Here is a 25,487-nt window from a genome sequence, read left to right on the forward strand (position 1 = left end):
GGGGGGGGTGGGGGGGGGGGGTGGTGTGTGTCACCAAAGATTGTCCCATGACACTCTTTTTACAGCCTACTGGTCATGTCTAGAAGGGATGGCACTGAGGTCAAAGTGACTTGAGTTGCATCAGGATAATTTCACCCTAACCCTTTTTATAACCTTAACCTATTCTCCTAAACTAACTGCATAAGTTGTCCTAACCTGCTGGGTAAGTTGTCCTAACCTGCTGGGTAAGTTGTCCTAACCTGCTGGGTAAGTTGTCCTAACCTGCTGGGTAAGTTGTCCTAACCTGCTGGGTAAGTTGTCCTAACCTGCTGGGTAAGTTGTCCTAACCTGCTGGGTAAGTTGTCCTAACCTGCTGGGTAAGTTGTCCTAACCTGCTGGGTAAGTTATCCTAACCTGCTGGGTAAGTTATCCTAACCTGGTACTAAAAGTCACTTCTGACATTAGCGGCATCCCATCACAAACCTCTCGACACTACTTACCATTGTTTTTTACAACTAACTCTATTACCACAGATAGAACAACGAGACAGATATTTCGCTGGGTGTTTAAATGTGAAGCATCCGCTTGGCGTTTCCAATCACCACCAATGAAACGTTTGATCTCAATACAGTTTTCTGTTCCCAAAACTGGAATATGTTATGAACAGAGTGGACTAGGGTTTGTAGACTTTACCCTTTTGCAAAAGTTTTCAAAAGTCGCGTGGTCTAGAAGTGCAAACGCAAAGTAAGTTATTGCACACGCGCACTTCAGAGTAGGCGTTCCCTGGCGGAAATATGAAGATAACGCTAGAACGGGCCAATAGGATCCCGCTAGCTCGTATTTGGCTCTGCCCCCTTCTTGCTTGGTCTGCCCACTATGGCCCATTTGTTCCCATTGGAAACGAGAGACCGTGGTCGATCTTGGTTTAGTTATAAAAATCTTTGCTACAAACGTTCTCTTTGAAACTACAAGTTTGTAAACCAATATTTGATACTACACTACCCATAATACTACGTCCCGTCTTTGAACGTCACGTCAGCCCAAGACGAGTCACGCACGACTCTTGGACATTAAACATTTCAAACTTACAGTGCAGTCTTTTTATTCCTGAGACGTGCAGATACAGCTAACGTGAGCTCTATGCAACAAAGACAACTAGAAAACTCTAATTTCAGACTGTCTTTACGTAGTGCATCCAATAACCATGGATATATTTTTAAAAAGCTGTCGCAATGAGCTGACGGTAGGAACATCGACGGTTTCTGGTGGTCGCGCCGTTTGCTTGCTTTATCCATTTTCAATGTTTAGTTTGTCTTTACGGCTAACGTTAGCTAGTTATGTAGTCTTCTAAATAACTTCGACATGTACATTTGATGGATAAATTAAATTAGTGGGGTTTTCAGAGATCAGGAGAAAGCTAGCTAGACATTAAATTCCGACTAGATCAAGTCGAAAGACTTGTCATTGAAAAGCAATGTGACAGCAGCCTGCCGTATGGTCCCGGTGTTGCTTGTGGGCTCGTGCATGCGCCTCAAATTAGATCAGACAGACAGTTGTCACCGTACACTAACTACATTTGAACTGTACTGTACATAGACTGTAATTACAGCTAGCTAGTTGGCTAGCCAGGCAAATTAGCATTGTCACGTGATCACATAATTGCGTTAAATGTAACTCATACACTGCTTCATTATGTTGCATGATATATTGCATTAATATATTTCTGTGATATTCAAACAAATATAATTGTTCAATTGTAATGGGCCATGAAAGTACATTTCTTGTAGGGTCAGCTGCCTGTCAGGTGCCTGTCAGGTGTATTTTTTTGCTTTGATTGTCTGCCACACTTAAAGTTACACGATGGCTTTAATTTCAGGGTCTTGATGTCGTGCTCTTGACCTTAAGTGAAAAGAGTACTGTTTGGGTTCAAAACAAGCCCTATCAAGATTAGTGAGACCAGATGGTGTTTATAGCGCCTCAGAGCGTCACACCTTATTTACTCGGTGTTCAGTGAGGGGGAAGAGAAGTCCGCACCAACACAGATGTACTATCCAGTGTGTACATGGGGAGGCTGGGTTGAGAGAAAAGTCTAATGGGAACTGAAAGACAGGTGAGGTGCATTTCAATAGGTAACAGTGGCTTCCACTCCTTCTGTATCAATCTGAAAACATCATGGATAGATGAGACTGGATTATACCGTGGATAGATGAGACTGGGTTATATCGTGGATAGATGAGACTGGATTATACCGTGGATAGATGAGACTGGATTATACCGTGGATAGATGAGACTGGATTATACCGTGGATAGATGAGACTGGATTATACCGTGGATAGATGAGACTGGATTATACCGTGATAGATGAGACTGGGTTATACCGTGGATAGATGAGACTGGGTTGTACCGTGGATAGATGAGACTGGATTATACCGTGGATAGATGAGACTGGATTATACCGTGGATAGATGAGACTGGGTTATACCGTGGATAGATGAGACTGGATTATACCGTGGATAGATGAGACTGGATTATACCGTGGATAGATGAGACTGGATTATACCGTGGATAGATGAGACTGGGTTATATCGTGGATAGATGAGACTGGATTATACCGTGGATAGATGAGACTGGGTTATATCGTGGATAGATGAGACTGGATTATACCGTGGATAGATGAGACTGGATTATACCGTGGATAGATGAGACTGGATTATACCGTGATAGATGAGACTGGGTTATACCGTGGATAGATGAGACTGGGTTGTACCGTGGATAGATGAGACTGGATTATACCGTGGATAGATGAGACTGGATTATACCGTGGATAGATGAGACTGGGTTATATCGTGGATAGATGAGACTGGATTATACCGTGGATAGATGAGACTGGGTTATATCGTGGATAGATGAGACTGGATTATACCGTGGATAGATGAGACTGGATTATACCGTGGATAGATGAGACTGGGTTGTACCGTGGATAGATGAGACTGGATTATACCGTGGATAGATGAGACTGGGTTGTATCGTGGATAGATGAGACTGGGTTGTATCGTGGATAGATGAGACTGGGATTGTACCGTGGATAGATGAGACTGGGTTGTATCGTGGATAGATGAGACTGGATTATACCGTGGATAGATGAGACTGGATTATACCGTGGATAGATGAGACTGGGTTATATCGTGGATAGATGAGACTGGATTATACCGTGGATAGATGAGACTGGGTTATATCGTGGATAGATGAGACTGGATTATACCGTGGATAGATGAGACTGGATTATACCGTGGATAGATGAGACTGGATTATACCGTGGATAGATGAGACTGGGTTGTACCGTGGATAGATGAGACTGGGTTGTACCGTGGATAGATGAGACTGGGTTGTACCGTGGATAGATGAGACTGGGTTGTACCGTGGATAGATGAGACTGGGTTGTATCGTGGATAGATGAGACTGGGTTGTATCATTGATGTTCCCTGAGAATTTTCTTTCACCTGTCTAGTTGAGTTACTTCAGTACTCTGTTTACTCTTGATCTGCAACAGATGGCTGATGTCCCTTCCCTATACCTCCATACAGTACTACTGAGTGTTGGGGGGGTGTTAATGATCCCCTCTCACTGACTGGGAACATTTTAGCAGACACTCTTATCCAGAGCGATTTACAGGACCAATTAGGATTAAGTGCCTTGCTCTAAGGGCACATCGATATTTTTTTTTACCTAGTAGGCTCGTAGATTTGAACCAGCAACGTTTCGATTACTGGCCCAATGCTCTTAACTGCTAGACTACCTGCTGCTAGACTACCTGCTGCTAGACTACCTGCTGCTAGACTACCTGCTGCTAGACTACCTGCTGCTAGACTACCTGCTGCTAGGCTACCTGCTGCTAGGCTACCTGCTGCTAGGCTACCTGCTGCTAGGCTACCTGCTGCTAGGCTACCTGCTGCTAGGCTACCTGCTGCTAGGCTACCTGCTGCTAGGCTTCAGGCTGTAGACTGGCTAATTGTCACATGACCGGCTTTTGTCTCTGTTAGCCCCTAGCTCTGGCACCCATGACTCGTGCTGCTGTCACAGACGGCCATGCTCTGGGAAAATGAAACACCCTACTTGTTTCTCAACTCCACATTAAAAACATTCAACAAAAACACGTAGTGGAGTTAGCAGGCCGTCATGTAGCTTAGCCATTACATCACAGTCTGCTCTACTGAGGTCATTAATGGAATTAGCCTAAGGCTATTTGACAAAGAGCTAGCCAAAGCCTTCAGGCAGGGGAATGAAGTCAGCCCTTAGCTCATCCACTTTAGGCTACACTGGGATCTGCCATTGACCCTTCAGAAGGCTATTCAAACAGTGTCCAGGGTTTTACTCTAGGATGGGGGACATTGTGCAGAACCGAGAGTACCTAATCTCCTGTGATCAGCATCATCATGATGTGCATTGACATTACAACACACACACACACACAATCTGTCCACATAGCACTGTCCACTCACTAAGACGCATCTGATTGCCTTTGAAGGCTCATTACAAGAGTAATGGATAGACTGACCTGTATTTTCTCATGGTAAATCCCCTCATAGGAGTTGGATATTCTTGTGACTGTATTCATCCCACTCTCCCCTCAGGGGAACGCAGAGGGCAGCCCAGGGTTCCATGTGGTCCTGGGGAATGAGGCCTGTGACCTGGACTCCATGGTGTCAGCTCTGGCCTACGCATACTTCCTGTCCAAGGTGAGAGTAACCCAATCCATCATTTGGACCCGACCCATGTGTTGAGAATGGTTCAACAGAGCCAGCGTCAGGTGTTATAACACCTCTCTCTCCCCTCCCAGACACTTGATTCTGGGAAAGTTCCTCTTCCTGTTCTGAACATTCCCCGGCAAGAGTTCCCGCTGCGCACGGACAATGCCTTCCTGCTGAGAGAGAGTGGCCTCTCCCAGGATGACCTGGTGTTCCGGGACGAGGTGGACCTGGGGAGTCTACACCGGGCCGGCCGGCTGGACCTCACACTGGTGGACCACAACGTGCTGCCCAGGTCAGGGTCAACCGTGACACCTTAACCTCTGTCCATTGACAGTCATCCAGGACGTAAACACTTCCCCATGTGATCATCACCTGTATCTCTATAAAAGATACACTGACCTAGAGACTCCTTGAAATAGCTTGACTAAAGTCCCTTACTGACTGTGTGGTTGTCTGTTGCAGCTCTGACTGTGATCTAGAAGAGGCGGTGTTGGAGGTGATCGACCATCACCTCCTGGAGAGGAAGCCCTCTCCCTCCTGTCCCGTTACCGTGGAGACGGTAGGCTCCTGCTCCACCCTGGTGGCAGAACGGATCATCCAGAAAGCCCCTGAAGTCCTCGACCAACAGGTGGCCCAGCTCTTATATGGTAACCATAAATATAACTGATGTATGTGGAAATCATGTCAGTATTAAGTGAACTATGCCTTTAACTGCGTCACTGTGTGATGAGACTGACATCCTGTTCTTTGTGATCACAGGCACCATAGTGTTAGACTGTGTGAACATGGCCCCAGAGGCAGGGAAAGTCACCCCTAAAGACAGCCAGTACGCTGGCCTCCTGGAGACGCACTTCCCCAACCTGCCACCAAGGGGCGTCCTCTTCCAGTCCTTGCAGAATGCTAAATTTGACGTGTCAGGTAAACACCCCAGGATTAATACCTGAAGCTCAGCCTTGTGGATGTGATTTTTTTCTCAGATTAGAACGATGGGCATCCCATGATATCAATGCCATGTTTAAGTATGAAGGAGAGGGAGACCTACAATGTTTTTTGCTCGTATTCCCTTGTGCCCAGGTCTTACCACAGAACAGATGCTTCTGAAAGACATGAAGGTGGCATCGGAAGGAGATTTAAAACTGGCAGTCAGTGTGATATATATGACACTGGAGGTGGGTGTGCATCTTAACTATTCAAAATGTGATGCAACACAAGGTTACACCTGCTACTGGTGGATAATACCATGGTTCAAATACTATCATGTACCCAGTTCGACTGCAGTATGCCATTTCACAATGCACATTTCACAATGCACATTTCACCTATGAATTCTTTACAGAATCTCACTTCAGATCTAAACTGAACACAGTCCTCAAGTTATCAGAGCATTTCCCTGTGCTACTGCCTGACACACCCTTCAGACACTTCCCTGTGCTACTGCCTGACACACCCTTCAGACACTGCCCTGTGTTACTGCCTGACACACCCTTCAGACACTTCCCTGTGTTACTGCCTGACACACCCTTCAGACACTTCCCTGTGTTACTGCCTGACACACCCTTCAGACACTTCCCTGTGTTACTGCCTGACACACCCTTCAGACACTTCCCTGTGTTACTGCCTGACACACCCTTCAGACACTTCCCTGTGTTACTGCCTGACACACCCTTCAGACACTTCCCTGTGTTATTGCCTGACGCACCCTTCAGACACTTCCCTGTGTTACTGCCTGACGCACCCTTCAGACACTTCCCTGTGTTACTGCCTGACGCACCCTTCAGACACTTCCCTGTTGTTACTGCCTGACGCACCCTTCAGACACTTCCCTGTGTTACTGCCTGACGCACCCTTCAGACACTCAAATGTGAAGGTGGGATGTTTCACCTAGTTCATGAAGATCACCCCCCCACATGTCCAATCAGGTGGAACCACCCACAAGTAAAAAGGCACTAACCCTGTGCCTGTCTCTTCATGTGAACTTATAAAGGGACTCAACAGCTGCACTTGAGTTTATACTGAGATTCACAAACAAACTGTAATATCTATAAATGTTGTCCCTCAGGCTTTTCTACAGAGACAAAGCTTACAGCAAGAGCTCTGTGAGTTCTGCCACAAGCACAGCTACAACCTGGTGGTGGCCATGACGATCTCCTTCAACGATAACAAGGAGCCCTTCAGGCAGCTGGCCGTCTACAGCTCGAGCACCCTCTACAGGGGGGAGGTAGGAACTACACCACCCCAATCAGACATGATCCCATAGAGTTGACTATCTAGAGTTAAAGTAAGTCATTATGAAGAGTTGATAGTAAGCTTTGGGTTGCCAGGGTTGTTTTTTACAATGTATTTTTTTACATGATCAACTGAATGGTCTTTGTTGTCCTGCAGATGAGCCAAGCCTTGGAGCAAGCCCGGAGACCCAGTCTGAGCCTGAGTCCAATGAGCAGCCCTTACTCGGACATCAGGGCTTACCTCCAGGGCAACACGTTGGCCTCCAGGAAGAAGGTGCTGCCCATCATCAAGGACTTCCTGAGGGACAGGGAGCGAAGAGAGGTGCATTGTGGGACCCTAGAGGAGAGTTACGAGGTACCACAGCAACGAGCATATACTGAGGACGCTGGGATAGAGGAGGACTCCTACTTCCCCCCCACCCCTATGAACAGTCTGGTGGAGGGCTGTCCCCTTGACAACGGACTGCCCAAGATCAGCGCTGAAGCTCTGACGGAGAAGTTCAGCAAGATGGCCAGCGAAGAGGAGAACGCAGGGGACTCTAATGTCACTCACACTCCTGGTGGTCAGCGGAGCACCCAAGCTCACTAACCTGTATAACAGCTGGATGGCCAGAGTTCTCGCAACAGGATTCAGACCAGTCAGTACAGATTGTTTGTGACTGTGCAGGGTGTTGAGCTCGGCACAACATTGATCCGCTGGGACGAGGACTGGGAGGCACACTGTTCCCAATCCAGAGGAGTAAACAATCCACTGGCAATCATATTGGAGATGATGGAAATGCATTGAAAATATTAGTGACACCCGTGCTTTACGTTAGTGACACCCGTGCTTTACGTTAGTGACACCCGTGCTTTACGTTAGTGACACCCGTGCTTTACGTTAGTGAACCCTGTGCTTTACGTTAGTGACACCCGTTCTTTACGTTAGTGAACCCTGTGCTTTACATTAGTGACACCCGTTCTTCACGTTAGTGAACCCTGTGCTTTACGTTAGTGACACCCGTTCTTTACGTTAGTGAACCCTGTGCTTTACATTAGTGACACCCGTGCTTTATATGGGGGGAGGGGGTTCCTGAGTGGCGTAGCGGTCCAAGGCACTGCATCTCAGTGCTAGAGGCGTCACTACAGAACCTGGTTTGATTCCTGGCTGTATCACAACTGGCCGTGATTGGGAGTCCATTGTCCCAGCGTCGTCCGGGTTAAGGTTTGGCCGGGGTAGGCCATCATTGTAATATGAATTTGTTCTTAACTGACTTGCCTGGTTAAATAAAGGTTAAATAAAAAAATATTAGTGACACCGATGCTTTCATCCTTGAATGGGAATAAGACATTTAATTGGGAACTCTGTTCATGGAAAAATACTCCGTTGTTATGTTTCCAGGAAATGTAGATTTGAGAAAATAGATCCACTCTCTCTTCTCCCCAAGAGTGTGTGTGCAGCCTAGACTAGTGTGTATGTGAACATTTTTGTGATAGATGCCTAAACCAATATGTGGTCTGCTTACTAAGGCAACAGGGATCTTGATCCAGGATGGCATTGAATGTCTCTACTGTAACCAAGAAGCTTGATCTTGACCTCTAGGCACTGTGCCCTATACTAATGTGTATAGGAAGATCTTTGTGATGGATTCCTAAACCAATATGTGGTCTGCTTACTAAGGCAACAGGGATCTTGATCCAGGAGGGCATTGAATGTCTCTACTGTAACCAAGAAGCTTGATCTTGACCTTTAGGCACTGTGCCCTATACTAATGTGTATAGGAAGATCTTTGTGATAGATGCCTAAACCAATATGTGGCCCCACTTTATTTGGATAGTCCAGCTGTAGATGGTCAAACTATCTGTTGATAAGCAACTGCTTACTAAGCTTAGGGTAAGGGTTAATAGTTAGAGTTGGGGTTGGGGTTAGGGTTAATAGTTAGAGTTGGTTAGGGTTAGGGTTAATAGTTAGAGTTGGTTAGGGTTAGGGTTAATAGTTAGAGTTGGTTAGGGTTAATAGTTAGGGTTAGGGTTAATAGTTAGAGTTGGGGTTAGGGTTAGGGTAAGGGTTAATAGTTAGAGTTAGGGTTAGGGTTAATAGTTAGTTTGGGTTAGGGTTAATAGTTAGTTTGGGTTAGGGTTAATAGTTAGAGTTGGGGTTAGGGTTAGGGTTAATAGTTAATTTGGGTTAGGGTTAATAGTTAGTTTGGGTTAGGGTTAATAGTTAGAGTTGGGGTTAGGGTTAGGGTAAGGGTTAATAGTTAGAGTTGGGGTTAGGGTTAGGGTTAATAGTTAGTTTGGGTTAGGGTTAATAGTTAGAGTTGGGGTTAGGGTTAGGGTAAGGGTTAATAGTTAGAGTTGGGGTTAGGGTTAGGGTTAATAGTTAGAGTTGGGGTTAGGGTTAATAGTTAGTTTGGGTTAGGGTTAATAGTTAGAGTTGGGGTTAGGGTTAGGGTTAATAGTTAGAGTTGGGGTTAGGGTTAGGGTAAGGGTTAATAGTTAGAGTTGGGGTTAGGGTTAGGGTTAATAGTTAGTTTGGGTTAGGGTTAATAGTTAGAGTTGGGGTTAGGGTTAGGGTTAATAGTTAGTTGGGGTTAGGGTTATGGTAAGGGTTAATAGTTAGAGTTGGGGTTAGGGTAAGGGTTAATAGTTAGAGTTTGGGTTAGGGTAAGGGTTAATAGTTAGAGTTGGGGTTAGGGTTAATAGTTGGGGTTAGGGTTAATAGTTAGAGTTGGGGTTAGGGTAAGGGTTAATAGTTAGAGCTAGGGTTAGGGTTAAGAGTTGGTAAGGGTTAATAGTTAGAGTTGGGGTTAGGGTTAATAGTTAGTTGGGGTTAGGGTTAATAGTTAGAGTTGGGGTTAGGGTTAATAGTTAGAGTTGGGGTTAGGGTAAGGGTTAATAGTTAGAGTTGGGGTTAGGGTCAGAGTTAAGTTTAGGGTTTGGTTAAGGTTGGTGTTTAGTACATAGTTAGTTGAAATGTGATAGTCTGTAGAGCATCTACAAATGGACTGTCCAAATGAAGTCTTACTCTGCATGATATGCAGTGTTGATTTGACATAATTGATAAGCAGTTTGACGTTGAAGTAAAGTGTTTGTGTTGAATAGTTATTGCTAGAGATAGCTAGACATTATTCCTTGACTGTTTTATTGAGAATAAATCAGTTCTGGAATGTTCTTCTGATTCAAAACACCATTATAATACTGTATCTTCCCCGATTTTGTATACTGCAAATGTATGTAAACATAATTTATCTGATTAAATGCAATTGTATCAATTATACAGTAACTTCCGTTGGATTGTGTTAAAACACTTGGTACCAATGATATTGCTGATGTCATGTTAATTTGAATATAATACTTTGATCTCTTATCTGAAACTAGGACTCCCCAGAACCAAGGTACTTCCAGGCCTGATGTAGTCTAATTAAATGACTGTTTATTTCATAAAATGCTCTAAACGGATGAGAACAGTGTTTGAGATGTAGCCATAATCTGCACTGAAAGGTAGGGTAGATTTCAGTCAAGGTTAGACCATTAGCAGATGTTATGAAGGACGATCAAGTGAAAAATGTCAGTTTGACCTTTCATTTGGAAACCAGCTGACTAAAGTTTTACAGTTAGAAATGTAATGGTTTCACCTGAAATGTTGAAAAGGATTTAATAGTATTAAAGTTTCTTATCCTGTTTTGTCCATGTTATTTCAACTCAGTAGTTGTGATGTTGGGACCATGGAGGTTCCTCCCAGTGTGGTATCTACTGTCTACCTTCCTCTAGAGTTTGGCCGTATCCAAATGTTCATACTGTTTCTGTACCATACTGGGGTTTGTGTTGTACTGGAATTGCACACTTATTCTTTACGCACAAAATAAATTAGGCAACAGGGGTTTTGATCCAGGAGGGCATTGAATGTTTCTACTGTAACCAAGAAGCTTGATCTTGACATCTAGCCACTTAGCAAGTTAGCAAACCAAATGCTGGAGCCCTGAGCTGGATATCATGTATTTCTTATAGTTAAGTTGCAATGTGGCAGGCCCTGCGAGGCGCTGGTGGCCCCAACCCAAATAATGGTATTGAAAATCATCCGTTGGTATTTTTCTAAATACCCTGGTATAAACGGAATATCGCCCAAGTCTACCTCCCTATTGTCCTTAACTCCTCCCTGACTGGGAGAACTGAGGCACATTCAATGGGATGCAATGTTTAGAACGCTGCAGATAGAAATGAAATGTATAGACTGGACAAGCCTCCATTATGCAGAGTACAAATGTTTCTGTTTATTCTATGCAGTGCATTTCTATCTGCGAGGCTCTAGCTAAACATGTTTCAATCTGCCGACTAAGCACCATAGCTGCCCAGGTGAGCTTAGCCTTAGGTAATAGGGAAGCAACCACAACAGGTCCTGCTGAAATGCAGAAAAACCTGTAGGGACAGGAAGAGGGTGAATTCACTGACATAGACACACATCCACACAAACACACCCACCCACATCAACAGACTTCCTCATGAGAAAGGCAGATGAGCCAGCAGGCTGTCTTGTTTTGCAAGAAACACTAGTTCCTGGAGGTACCCATTCAGTGCTGAAATAATCATCTGATCTCACTCACAGGGTGGATGATATGGGGACCTATACAGAGCAGGGGGACCAGTACATGCTAAATGGGTAAGTGATTAAACCACTTTGCTAGTTTATTCTGTGGAAACCCATAGTTTCACAACCAGTGTGTGTAGCAAATGTGAAGTGACGCTCATAGCGGTGTGGGTTTCCTGAAACAAAAACAGTGGTGTCAGTGTTTCAGCTCATTTCAATTGCCAGAGGGAAAGATGGAGTAGTGGATTTCAATTGCTAGAGGGAAATATGGAGTGGATTTCAATTGCTAGAGGGAAATATGGAGTGGATTTCAATTGCTAGAGGGAAATATGGAGTGGATTTCAATTGCTAGAGGGAAATATGGAGTGGAGTTCAATTGTTAGAGGGAAAGATGTAGTGGATTTCAATTGCTCGAGGGAAATATGGAGTGGATTTCAATTGCTAGAGGGAAATATGGAGTGGATTTCAATTGTTAGAGGGAAAGATGGAGTGGATTTCAATTGCTAGAGGGAAATATGGAGTGGATTTCAATTGTTAGAGGGAAATATGTAGTGGATTTCAATTGCTAGAGGGAAATATGGAGTATTGAAGTGTGAGTGTTGTATCTATCTCATTTACACCCCTCTAGACTCCATGTCATATGACCTACTCTCTGAACAATGGACAGGGGTTAACAAAAGGAGAACTGGGAAGTCACAAGCTACTCTGACACTAACCAGGCCAGTAGTGACGATAAAGATGCCATCCGTCCTGGGAGTCTCTGCTTTAATGACTTCCTCAGTGCTGAATCGCTGGCTTTGCAAAGCTGACAAAGCGTTGATTCATGCATGGGTTTAGTAATTGCCAAAGTTAGTTTTATAACTAAGATTTACATGGACTAAAGGGCAACTTCCACCTTTAAACTTCCATTTTGTGAGCTGTTGACAAGATTCACGAACAGTGTCTGGGGTGATGTAATAATGCCACTAGATATACATTTGATTTAGGCCTATAATTAATATACCGGTAATTGGAAAGAAACATACGGATCTTAGTCTCTGTCTGATACTTGTACTGCGAGGTACAGAAAGACAGCCACTGCATCTCTGATGTCATCATTTGTTGCCTCCGAATTCCTTCCATATCCCTTCTGTATATTGTCATCAATCTATCTGCCGGAGGTGGATAGATTGGAGTTGGAGGTATAGATAGATTATTGGCGTTAAAGAGGCATTTTTTCCGTTGCTTTTTGGAAGTAGGCTACGGGACTAGCTGCGGGCTGTAACGGGAGTAAATGAGATGGTTGCTCAGCGTAACTCCATATTTGGTGATCAAGGAACATATTTTGACATAATGCTGGCGGAAAGGGAGTTTGAATCGGAGCTTTCTTTGCGTTAGGGTAATCCCTGCTATCTACTCCTGTCCTCTTATAGGCAGAGGCTTCAATAACTGCCTCTACAGGCCGTGGCCATTACAATATCAGGTTTCCTTAACACAGAGTATACACCCTAGGCATGCTTCATCGGGAACAATGCAAGAGCACAGAGGTTGTCTTCCCTTCCCACCACGAGCAGCTATTAACAGATTTTTTTACACGCGTCTACAGGTAACTGCCAAAATACACAAAACGTGTCTTAATATTGCGTTGGGCACCACGAGCCAGAACAGCTTCAATGCGCCGTGGCAAAGATTCTGCAAGTGTCTGGAACGCTATTGGAGGGATGCGACACCATTATTCAACGAGACATTGCATAATTTGGTGTTTTGTAGATGGTGGTGGGAAACGCTGTCTCACGAGCCGCTCAGAATCTCCCTTAAGTGTTCAATTGAGTTGAGATCTGTTCACTGGTTGGTTGCAACACACAAACGCATACACATACACACCCTTTAAACCCCCTATGCTCCAATCTCACAAGATGTTCAGGTGTTCAGTGCCACAACGATCACGTCATAAGGGGACGCCCACATTTTAAATAATTAAATAGATAATGAGTTTATACTCAGACCACATCTCACAAACCAACGCAGCTAAACCTTACTGTCACGAGTTCAGCTGGGTTGACTCATTAAACCATTGACATACAGGCTCTCGGGAGGGACCTATTGATGTGTCATTCTCGTTTTAAAAAATCAGGAGAAGGCAATACCGTTTTTTTAATGATAGTTGAGTAAACAGGAACTGTTATTGTTGCCGAAATGTGTTTCCTTTCAGTGTGGTAAGAGTTTGAGACTGCTGCATTGAGATACTCAACTATTTATCTACGGATCTGCTCATTTTGATGTGTTTACAAGTTGCGATGAGTGATAGATCAGAAAGTTCTCACTCACTCAGGTGTGGTGAACGTGTCACCAGCCGAGCACGTACAAAGCCCTCTGATTGGCTAAGCTAATTTATTGTTTGCTGTGTGGTTGGGTCGTCAGAACACTGCACTTGTGCGAACGTCGGAGTGTTTCCAATTGACGACTTTTAAATGACTTATCTTCTTGATAAACTTTTTTTTAACGTTTTTTTTTTACTCATCTTTTAATCATGATGTCTGCATGAGTGCGCGTTTATACAGAGGAAAGGGTGAAAGGTAGGCTATGCATTGTGTATCGGCGTGTCTCTTTATTTACAAAGGCATTGTGTAACTACAGTAGAACTAAGTTGTTGGAGACGGGGAAACTGATGTGGAAGCAATGTATAATCCAGTTGACGGCTTGAACACAGTTGTGCAAAGTTAGTTTACAACATGTTAATACTGTGCAATGACACTAAAAGTGCTTAAACTATATGGATAAACTTACTGTAGTTTCATGATTCTTCATTTGTTTTTACATAGGGCCTACAGTTGGACATATTATAATTATTTTATCTTTGCCAAATGCATCTAGCATTTGCTTATTACTCTGTTTTAACTTCTAAGTGGCAGCTGGTGGTCTTCTAAACCAAGACTATTCCCCTTTATGACAGTTTACAAATGAGTCTATACTCTTTATTTGTATGTCTTTACAGTGTGATGCTATATGCATGTCATTACTTTAACAGCCCAATTCCCCTTTACGGTGCGTAAAGTCTAATTCATATGACAGGAGAGCACTAATGAAACGTTAACACAATATAGGGAAGTGATCAGCAGACATACTGAACATATGTGCCAAGGGTGCATTATGCATGCAGCTGGTGGGTCTAAGGGTGTGTTGGCCACTTTGTGAACCACTCTTCCATGGAGTACTGGAGGCACAGTCACAGAGGGTGCTGTTTGACTCTTGCAGTGGTCCTGAAACCTTCTCAAGTGTGTGCACTGGCAGAGGCAGTCTAGACCAATGACAGCCAGAGGACACACACGAGGCAGTCTAGACCAATGACAGCCAGAGGACACACATGGAGTAAGACAAGTTGCAAGCCTACATTGTTAGTTTTTCTCTCGCTCTTCTGTACTTGGACGTGATTGTGTCTGTGTACTCTGAGCACTGGAGTGAGGTGAGGGAGAACTTGAGGACTCTTCTCAGTGTGTGTGTGTGGGGCGGGTGCTTGTTTGCAAGGTGTGTCTTGACTGGCTAAGGGCTTGGCAAGTAAGAGTGGCTTGTCTGTTAAATGAACAAACCAATGCTATGCTGTTGCACAGCCATTGGCTTCTATGCAAGCGCCCCTGCTGAGGTTACTGCCTTTTAGAAGATTGTGTTCCACAATATAATATAACCAGTTGATTTTACACTTTCAATAAATTCATCTTAAATAGCACTAATGGTTATGATAAATTAGGTATTGTTTCACACTGGTGACATATAGATAAATGCACATTATGTGTGTACAAGAACAATAAAAAAATGTCAAATGCCCATCCCTATAATCCTGTTTTCTGCCAACAATGCCTGCAGTACCACAGTCAGCCTTGAACTTCCTGGTTTCAATGAGAGGGGGCAGTCGTTCTCCCCTGGTAACCAATGAACATATTGCAATGATTCAACCTTGTGATTCATGCGTAATGTTTGACAGGCACTTTACAAAGACTTTATTAATTTGGTATCATCACATTAAAAACATGGTACATGCGTTTGGGCAGTGGCCTTCATCAGAGTGTCTGTCAGACTGTGTCTTATTTGAGCTCTTAAGGACTATAGACTGTTGTTGAATATTTTGATTATTACAGCATGTACAGCAAGACTATTGAATGTACTGTGACATGCTGTCTGTTCTGTAGGAGTCCAGAGGGGGCGAAGGCTGCTTCCTACATCCAGGACATGGAGCTGAGGGAGGAATGGCAGGATGAGGAGTTCCCCAGGTCAGAGACAAACCTAATCCTGACCTTTAACCCTACCCCCTACCCCCTGACCTCATGAACTGTAAACCCCAGCCTGTTCACGATGACAATCTTAAATTATATTTTAGGTCCCTGCAAAGAATGCTTTTTGGTTATGACCGGGTAAGAAAGCAGTACTAAGCTTTTTCAACTATTTTGTATTCCCCCCTAGACCTCTTCCTGAAGATTCCCATAGTCCTGAGACCCAAGGAGAAAATGCAGAGAGACCAGGTATATCCCTAATACCATATGTCTGCAAAGGCCTAATTCCAAAAGTACTGCACCATATCCCACAATACCTGTTTGTGTGCTACTCCCCCAGCTCCACCCACCAGCCTGGCCCTGTCAGAAAACCCCATAAGGAAGAAGCGTCTGGTGGCGCCCACCCTCAGCCTGACCCTGTCCCGTACCGACTCAGCGGACCGCAGTGTGAAGTCAGGGGACACCGGGTACTCTGCCGCCGCCCTCTCACCCGACGAAGATGACACGGAGCTGGACATCAACCTGGAGGCCCTGGAGACGCCCTCGGACAGCGAGTCCTGCAACTTCCCTGACAGCATGCACGAACTGGAGTGGGAGGGTGAGAGAAGAAACAAGAACTGGAGTGGGAGGGTGAGAGGGGAGACAAGAACTGGAGTGGGAGGGTGAGAGAGGATACGAGAACTGGAGTGGGAGGGTGAGAGAGGAGACGAGAACTGGAGTGGGAGGGTGAGAGAGGAGACAAGAACTGGAGTGGGAGGGTGGGAGAGGAGACAAGAACTGGAGTGGGAGGGTGAGAGAGGAGACAAGAACTGGAGTGGGAGGGTGAGAGGGGAGACAAGAACTGGAGTGGGAGGGTGAGAGAGGAGACAAGAACTGGAGTGGGAGGGTGAGAGAGGAGACAAGAACTGGAGTGGGAGGGTGAGAGGGGAGACAAGAACTGGAGTGGGAGGGTGAGAGGGGAGACAAGAACTGGAGTGGGAGGGTGAGAGAGGAGACAAGAACTGGAGTGGGAGGGTGAGAGGGGAGACAAGAACTGAAGTGGGAGGGTGAGAGGGGAGACAAGAACTGGAGTGGGAGGGTGAGAGAAGAAATAATAACTGGAGTGGGAGGGTGAGAGGGGAGACAAGAACTGGAGTGGGTGGGTGAGAGGGGAGACAAGAACTGGAGTGGGAGGGTGAGAGAGGAGACAAGAACTGGAGTGGGAGGGTGAGAGAGGAGACAAGAACTGGAGTGGGAGGGTGAGAGAAGAAACAAGAACTGGAGTGGGAGGGTGAGAGAGGAGACAATAACTGGAGTGGGTGGGTGAGAGGGGAGACAAGAACTGGAGTGGGTGATTGAGAGGGGAGACAAGAACTGGAGTGGGTGGGTGAGAGGGGAGACAAGAACTGGAGTGGGAGGGTGAGAGAGGAGACAAGAACTGGAGTGGGAGGGTGAGAGAAGAAACAATAACTGGAGTGGGAGGGTGAGAGAGGAGACAATAACTGGAGTGGGTGGGTGAGAGGGGAGACAAGAACTGGAGTGGGAGGGTGAGAGAGGAGACAAGAACTGGAGTGGGAGGGTGAGAGAAGAAACAAGAACTGGAGTGGGAGGGTGAGAGAAGAAACAAGAACTGGAGTGGGAGGGTGAGAGAGGAGACAATAACTGGAGTGGGTGGGTGAGAGGGGAGACAAGAACTGGAGTGGGAGGGTGAGAGAGGAGACAAGAACTGGAGTGGAAGGGTGAGAGAGGAGACAAGAACTGGAGTGGAAGGGTGAGAGAGAACTAGAGTGGGAGGATGAGAGAGAAAGACGGCTTGCACGAACTGGAGTGGGAAGGTAAAAGTGAAAGTGGGATGTATGAGGGTGGGGAGAGAGACTGAGAGGGTGTGGGGGTAGAATGAACTGTCGTGGGAGGTCAGAAAACAGAGAGTAGGAGAGAGACTGAGGGGGTGTGGGGGTAGAATGAACTGTAGTGGGAGGTCAGAAAACGGAGAGTAGGAGAGAGACTGAGGGGGTGTGGGGGTAGAATGAACTGTAGTGGGAGGTCAGAAAACAGAGAGTAGGAGAGAGACTGAGGGGGTGTGGGGGTAGAATGAACTGTAGTGGGAGGTCAGATAACAGAGAGTAGGAGAGAGACTGAGGGGGTGTGGGGGTAGAATGAACTGTAGTGGGAGGTCAGAAAACAGAGAGTAGGAGAGAGACTGAGGGGGTGTGGGGGTAGAATGAACTGTAGTGGGAGGTCAGAAAACAGAGAGTAGGAGAGAGACTGAGAGGGTGTGGGGGTAGAATGAACTGTAGTGGGAGGTCAGAAAACAGAGAGTAGGAGAGAGACTGAGGGGGTGTGGGGGGTAGAATGAACTGTAGTGGGAGGTCAGATAACAGAGAGTAGGAGAGAGACTGAGGGGGTGTGGGGGTAGAATGAACTGTAGTGGGAGGTCAGAAAACAGAGAGTAGGAGAGAGACTGAGGGGGTGTGGGGGTAGAATGAACTGTAGTGGGAGGTCAGAAAACAGAGAGTAGGAGAGAGACTGAGGGGGTGTGGGGGTAGAATGAACTGTAGTGGGAGGTCAAAAAACAGAGAGTAGGAGAGAGACAGAGAGAAATTCCAATTTGGAACATAGTATTCTTCTATTCCATTCCATTTTCTATGTTGAATTCCATTCTGAAATGGAATGGTATGATGCTTGCACAATCTAATCCCACTTTTCTTGACCTTCATCTGACCTCTGATGACCCTCCAGATGACCTGCCACGGCTGGGCCGGGGGGAGGATGGTGTCTCAGGCACCACGGTGATGGAGCAGGCAGAGATGGGCTCGATGGAGCTAGACCAGGTGGACAACAGGGGGCGTCGCTGGAGAAGGTTCTGCGTCGCAGGACAGGAGTACCACGTCAACATGAGTGTCCTGGAGCCATACCTCCAGGTGCTCTCTCACGGAGGTCAGACACAGCTGAAGCTGACTGTCAAGTAGCTACTTGACCAGCCTGTAAAATCAATGCTTCCATAACTGAGTCCAGCTGAGTGCATATGACACAGCATCTGTTGTGTAGCTCCCACTATATGCATTTGCTGAAAATGACAGGCCTCAGTGAAAGGGAATGATTTTCAGTTGCACTATGTAATTCTATCTGATATACCAAACATTAAGAACTGCTCTTTCCATGACATAGACTAACCAGGTGAATCCAGGTGAAAGCTATGATCCCTTATTGATGTCACTTGTTAAATCCACTTCAATCAGTGTAGATGAAGGGGAGGAGCCAGGTTAAAGTAGGATTTTCCAGCCATGAGACAATTGAGACATGGATTGTGTATGTGTGCCATTCAGAAGGTGAATGATTTAAGTGCCTTTGAACGGGGTATGGTTGCTCCCGAGTGGCGCAGCGATCTAAGGCACTGCAATCCCTGGTTCGAATCCAGGCTGCATCACATCCGGCCGTGAGTGGGATTCCCATAGGGCGGCGCACAATTGGCCCAGCGTCGTCTGGGTTTGGCCGGGGTAGACTGTCATTGTAAATAAGAATTTGTTCTTAACTGACTTGCCTAGTTAAATAAAGGTTACATTTAAAAAATCTATATCTTTAAATAGTAGGTGCCAGGCGCACCGGTTTGTGTCAAGAATTACAACGCTGCTGTGTTTTTCACGCTCAACGGTTTCCCATGTGTATCCCAGGTCCACCACCCAAAGGACATCCAACCAACTTGATACAACTGTGGGAAGCATTGGAGTCAACATGGGCCAGTGTCCCTGTGGAATGCCTTCAACACCTTATAGAGTCCATCCCCCATCTATATATTACTGTATATACCCCTAAAATAATAGTATGTTAAGTTGAGGAGGATGGCTTCCTTTGACTATAAGATTGTATCTATTTTATAAATAGCCTTACTGGGCCCAATCAAGTTACCTCATCATGATGTCAAACAACAACAGAGTTCAAACAGAAATACATTTACCTTAAATATTTCAGTATTTTATTAGGACCCCCATTAGCAGTACTTAACACTATAGCAGTTCAACATGTACTCCGTCTATACTCCCACAGTTGGAACTTGTCTTTCTTCACTATGCAATTCTATGTGATATACATGTGCCGTATCTCATGAGGTATGCCTCTGTGTTTCCTAGGTTATTACGGGGAGGCTATGAACGCCATCATCACGTTCTCCTCCTGTTACCTACCAGAGAACACTGTGGAGAACTATGAGTACGTCATGGACAATCTCTTCAGGTCAGTGTAGACAGACAAACACCCTCTGGTGTTGAGGTCTCAATGAAAGATGACAATCAAAGTAGTTTTAGTTTGTTATTTGGGTGTGTGTGTACGCTGCAGGTACATAGTGGGGACGCTGGACCTGATGGTGTCAGAAGGCTATGTCATGGTGTACCTGTGCAGCATGGCTCCCAGGAATAAGATGCCCGCCATCAAATGGCTGCGACAGTGTTACACCTCCATTGACAGAAGGTACAGTATGTTCCTCTTGCTCTTTCTCTCACAAGGATCCCTCTGCTGTTGTACTGAAAGAGTCCAGAGGAGGGGGCAAGTGGCCCTATGGTTCTCTGTATAGCACTGCTGTGGTCCAGGTATTGGACAGAATGGGAGGACGTAATGGGAGGGCTCTTATTCCTGTCATATCTCTGCTTCTCCTCCCCGCGTGTGGAATGTCACAGGAATGCTATAATGATTCAGGGCTGTGAGGATCTCTACCACAGGGTAGTATAATGATTCAGGGTTGTGAGGATCTCTACCACAGGGTAGTATAATGATTCAGGGCTGTGAGGATCTCTACCACAGGGTAGTATAATGATTCAGGGCTGTGAGGATCTCTACCACAGGGTAGTATAATGATTCAGGGCTGTGAGGATCTCTACCACAGGGTAGTATAATGATTCAGGGCTGTGAGGATCTCTACCACAGGGTAGTATAATGATTCAGGGCTGTGAGGATCTCTACCACAGGGTAGTATAATGATTCAGGGCTGTGAGGATCTCTACCACAGGGTAGTATAATGATTCAGGGCTGTGAGGATCTCTACCACAGGGTAGTATAATGATTCAGGGCTGTGAGGATCTCTACCACAGGGTAGTATAATGATTCAGGGCTGTGAGGATCTCTACCACAGGGTAGTATAATGATTCAGGGCTGTGAGGATCTCTACCACAGGGTAGTATAATGATTCAGGGCTGTGAGGATCTCTACCACAGGGTAGTATAATGATTCAGGGCTGTGAGGATCTCTACCACAGGGTAGTATAATGATTCAGGGCTGTGAGGATCTCTACCACAGGGTAGTATAATGATTCAGGGCTGTGAGGATCTCTACCACAGGGTAGTATAATGATTCAGGGCTGTGAGGATCTCTACCACAGGGTAGTATAATGATTCAGGGCTGTGAGGATCTCTACCACAGGGTAGTATAATGATTCAGGGCTGTGAGGATATCTACCACAGGGTAGTGTAATGATTCAGGGCTGTGAGGATCTCTACCACAGGGTAGTGTAATGATTCAGGGCTGTGAGGATCTCTACCACAGGGTAGTGTAATGATTCAGGGCTGTGAGGATCTCTACCACAGGGTAGTATAATGATTCAGGGCTGTGAGGATCTCTACCACAGGGTAGTGTAATGATTCAGGGCTGTGAGGATCTCTACCACAGGGTAGTATAATGATTCAGGGCTGTGAGGATCTCTACCACAGGGTAGTATAATGATTCAGGGCTGTGAGGATCTCTACCACAGGGAAGTGCCCCCTCCGGACATTCCTCAGATAACCCTCTGATCCCTGACTGTGTGCGTGTGCCAAATCAAAATCAAATTGTATTCGTCACGTACACAGTTTCCAGCAGGTATAAAAGGTGCAGTGAAATGCTTGTGTGCTGGCTCTCTCAACATCGCAGTACAATTATCAATATCAATAATACAAAGTCCAATCAAAAATAAGTGTACTAAAGTATATCCACGTGTCGGTATATTTGCCATTTGTCTCATACTGTATCTGTGCTGTTGGTTCTACTGTAATGTGGTCCTCCTTATCATTGAGATGTTTCCATAGCCCTTATAAAGGCAGCTCAGTGCTCAGTCTCTGCATGCCTGGCCACTGGCCACACTCCACAGCATAACGTTCCCATACATAAACCACCACATTCACTGTGCATACCACAGTGGCCTCCCAAACATCAGGTTGACCATTATCTTGCTCCTAATATACCTTAGGGTGTGGTTTCCCAAACCCGGGTGCACGTTTTGGTTGTTGACATAGCACTACACAGATGATTCAAATAACCAACTCATCACCAGCTTTGATTATCTGAATCAGCTGTGTAATGTAAGGGCAAAAACCAAAACGTTCTCCCAGGGAGGGGGGGATCAAGTTTGGGAAACCCTGCCTTAGGGAATTATAGTGCCAAAGGTACAGATGCAGGATCTTAATTTGAGCCAGTTTGCTACAATACAAAAACAATCTTGAAGCAACCGGAAATGTGAATTATTATGTGGAATTTAATTGATGGACATTTGTGTAAGGGTTGATTTATTTTTCGTAAGGGAAAATCAAGTCAAAACGTCAGAAGCCTTTTTAAACCTCAAATACACTACGTAAAAAATGTCCTGCATTACAGGAACGTTATCCTGCAAAAGGGTGATCCAATTTAGACCCTACATCTGTAGCATGTCTTCTGGTGAACTTGGACGAGACCAGACCTATTTCCAGACACTGGTGTCTTTGAGAAAACCAGCCCTCAGACGTTACCTCACGCGCTCAATTTGGAGGGAGGCAAATGCGGTTGCTATGCGACCGTGAGCTTTTGAGTCATATCATCAGAATCAGGTCTCAACGCCGTATATCATGGCACTCTTCCCAGGGCATTAAGAGGAGGAACATTCATAGGATGAACATTCTTATTCTATTCAACTAAGGTTGGTGTTTACTGAGGCATCTTAAGTGTATGATTTTCTTCAGGTGACTCAGAGAAACAGACATTGATGTCAGGTTTCTTCCCAGGCCTAGGGGATTGTTTAGGAAATCAGACATTCACCGTGTTCCATCCAGAGAATCTGCCTCAGGCACTATGTTACTCATATCATGTGGTTGTTTCTGCCCAGGCCTAGGGGATTGTTTAGGAAATCAGACATTCGCCGTGTTCCATCCAGAGAATCTGCCTCAGTCACTATGTTACTCATATCATGTGGTTGTTTCCGCCTACGTATTTGACACGTATTGTAACTCGCCCTGAATAATGTGGATTAAATGAGTCATGTAAATGTAATGCCTGTGGAGTCATGGTGATGGTTCTCCTGGCAGGTTGAGGAAGGATCTGAAGGGGCTCTTTGTGGTCCACCCTGCCTGGTACATCAAAGCACTCATCACTGTCGTCAAGCCTTTCATCAGGTGAGCAGAACCATTAAAGTCATATTTCATTTGAACCACATCAGTCCTCAGATGATTCAACGAGTCACACTGATTCAGTGAGTCCCACTCCATCTGTTGTGAAGATCCAGCTGCAGCATATGCCTTGACCATGCTGATGTTCTCTCAAACCTCTGACCTCTGACCTGTGCCCTCCACAGTGAGAAGTTCAGCCGGAAGATCCGCTTCATTCCCAGCCTGCAGGAGCTGTCTGAGTACATCCCCATGGAACGCCTGCAGATTCCCGACAGCATCCGAGAGTGAGTGACTGGGTTCTCGAGAGCTATGGAAGCCTGGAAGTTATTACAATTTTACTTTTACGTTGTAGGATAATTATTCCCGTATTAAAAGTGCTTTTTTCTCTAGGTATGATGCGAGGATGAACGGGTGAGGGACATATCGCGGGAAGCCAAAGAGTGGACATTGAGAGTGGATAGGCGAAGGAGGGGAAGACAGCAGATGACTGGGAACTATGGGCTGAATTACCATCAAAGTTCAAAAGTTAACTAGTCCAAATGTCAACCTGCAGGTATGCTTGGACGTGCAACACTTTTGTTGTACAGAAAATGAAAGACTTTTAGTGTGTACAGACACACCTTTAATTTATTCATCGTTGAATGTAATGTCACTAAAGAAGATCACTTCTCCAAGCCACTGGCTTTGCAACAGTTTCATAACTGCCCCTATTTTGTGGTACTTGAATGCAACCCTATCATATGTATTGATGCCAGAGTGATTTGTGGGACCTGTCGTCAAGGAGCAACCTACAGTCAGTTTGAACACAACATAACACTTAGATGAAAGGTCCAGATGGTTTTCTGTTACAGTTGCCTTCACTGGAGCTCACATTGACATTTACTGCTGCTTTATCTGTTAGGGCTTACTGCACTCTAGTGCCAAGTACAACACTTTGGGATGTCACCTTTTTAATGTTTACTCAAATGTGATTGATGCACAACAAATACTTTAGGTTAAGATGGAGACAGTCTATTTAATCAAATAAATCAGAATTTACATAAATTCTGACGTATTTTACTGTATTATTCTGACCTTGTAAACCTAAGCCTTTTTATAGCCTACCCTCAGAGCAAATATTTATGGAAGAGAACTCTTGAACAACCTGTACTTTTAGAATTGTCATTTTCTAACCATACTTTCTATAGCTGAATGATCTTCTCACTTTAAGACATTTGTTTTAGAGCACTGGTTACCACGTGTAAGGGCTTTTACACCATTTTAAAGGAAGTGGTGTCACCATGGAAACGTTGCAGGCATTCAGGACATGGCAGCCACAGGAAGTGAGGTAGCTATGGAAGAAGAATACTGCTGCCTGCATTTACTGTAACTCGTACACAGGAACAGTGACATGTCCATTAATTAGGGATGATGAAGAATATTCATCTGAAAATGAAAAACATTTTTCTGAAAAAGGGAGCTATTGAATGTATTGTTTTGTTAGACTTTTATGCTAATAAAAAACATGAGCTGGCGCACACCCAGAAAAAAATGTTTGTGTGGAGGTGCAGACTAACAACGAAAAAATGATAAGCTATCAAAATAAAGCCGCACACTCCATATATAAACTCCCAGTAATTTATTGGGTATTTACCAACGTTTCGGCTTCACTGTGCCTTCTTCAGGGTAATGTCATGAGTACTTCAAACAGGTTATGTAGACAAATAGTGCAATTAGTGCAACCAATGACAATTCTACCACAGGAAATTGTGGGTTTTTCAATGTTACTGCTACTGAATTATAACACCATATTGGGGATGTTTTTAAATCTACAGAAGTCCTCAAAAGACTCCTTTAAAAAACTGGTGGTAGTTAACAGATCTTAAATACATGAGACGATGATGCATTCAGTATTAAATCAGATTAGTATTCAGTAAGATTATATGGTGGTGGTTGGTATCGCTCATGTCAGCTGGGTGTTCTGAAATACTCTGAATTGTATTGCATTGTGGAGGAAGAAACTGAATGGCCTCAGATATGGTGTCCTTCGTTAACACGACTGGAGTCTGACTGCTTGTTTTTCAGGGATTATTTCGTACCCCTCTGCATTCACATCTTTGTCCCAGTGGTCTGTCTGCTTGCCAGTTGTTCATGTAAATAAAGTTGTCATCATGGGACTCGTCTTGGGCTTTTTTTCCTTTTTTTGTTTTTCTGTTGAAGAAGCTTAAGTAAATAAGTGAAGATGGAATCATTCATCTTCAGGTATCAAATTAAGACTTCTGGTTATTCTGAGAAGAGCTAGGACTGGAGTTATAGGTGATGATATAAAGTACATTCAGTATTACTATTCAAAAACACTGGACACCCTGTAGCCTTCACACCCCGTA

The 25,487-nt window shown here is 44.9% G+C and overlaps 2 protein-coding genes across 6 annotated transcripts; both read left to right on the top strand.

The window, feature by feature from the left end:
- Positions 1-1,031: 1,031 nt before the first annotated feature.
- LOC109900261 (exopolyphosphatase PRUNE1) lies at positions 1,032-9,070 on the top strand. Its single transcript, XM_031817349.1, has 8 exons — positions 1,032-1,222; positions 4,611-4,715; positions 4,817-5,019; positions 5,190-5,374; positions 5,487-5,645; positions 5,802-5,896; positions 6,787-6,945; positions 7,110-9,070. Exons 1-8 carry the CDS (start codon positions 1,184-1,186, stop codon positions 7,539-7,541), a joined length of 1,377 nt encoding a protein of 458 aa, XP_031673209.1. The 5' UTR covers positions 1,032-1,183; the 3' UTR covers positions 7,542-9,070.
- Positions 9,071-11,416: 2,346 nt separating this feature from the next.
- On the top strand, positions 11,417-25,277 carry LOC116352735 (BCL2/adenovirus E1B 19 kDa protein-interacting protein 2-like). Of its 5 annotated transcripts, none has more exons than XM_031817345.1 (10): positions 11,417-11,591; positions 15,683-15,763; positions 15,954-16,012; positions 16,104-16,361; positions 18,482-18,679; positions 19,870-19,972; positions 20,075-20,206; positions 23,041-23,127; positions 23,307-23,405; positions 23,512-25,277. In XM_031817345.1, the coding sequence occupies exons 1-10, from the start codon at positions 11,548-11,550 to the stop codon at positions 23,534-23,536; spliced, it is 1,086 nt and encodes a 361-aa protein (XP_031673205.1). In that variant the 5' UTR covers positions 11,417-11,547; the 3' UTR covers positions 23,537-25,277. The 5 variants fall into 5 exon arrangements, 4 of the variants coding, with proteins under 4 accessions (XP_031673205.1, XP_031673204.1, XP_031673207.1 ...); XR_004207920.1 differs by lacking the exon at positions 11,417-11,591 and adding an exon at positions 12,275-13,104 and having other exon boundaries at positions 20,044-20,206; XM_031817344.1 differs by lacking the exon at positions 11,417-11,591 and adding an exon at positions 12,747-13,104.
- The last annotated feature ends 210 nt before the right edge of the window (positions 25,278-25,487 follow it).

The sequence above is a fragment of the Oncorhynchus kisutch genome, unplaced genomic scaffold, assembly GCF_002021735.2.
Source record: "Oncorhynchus kisutch isolate 150728-3 unplaced genomic scaffold, Okis_V2 scaffold996, whole genome shotgun sequence".
NCBI classification, from domain to species: Eukaryota; Metazoa; Chordata; class Actinopteri; order Salmoniformes; family Salmonidae; genus Oncorhynchus; species Oncorhynchus kisutch.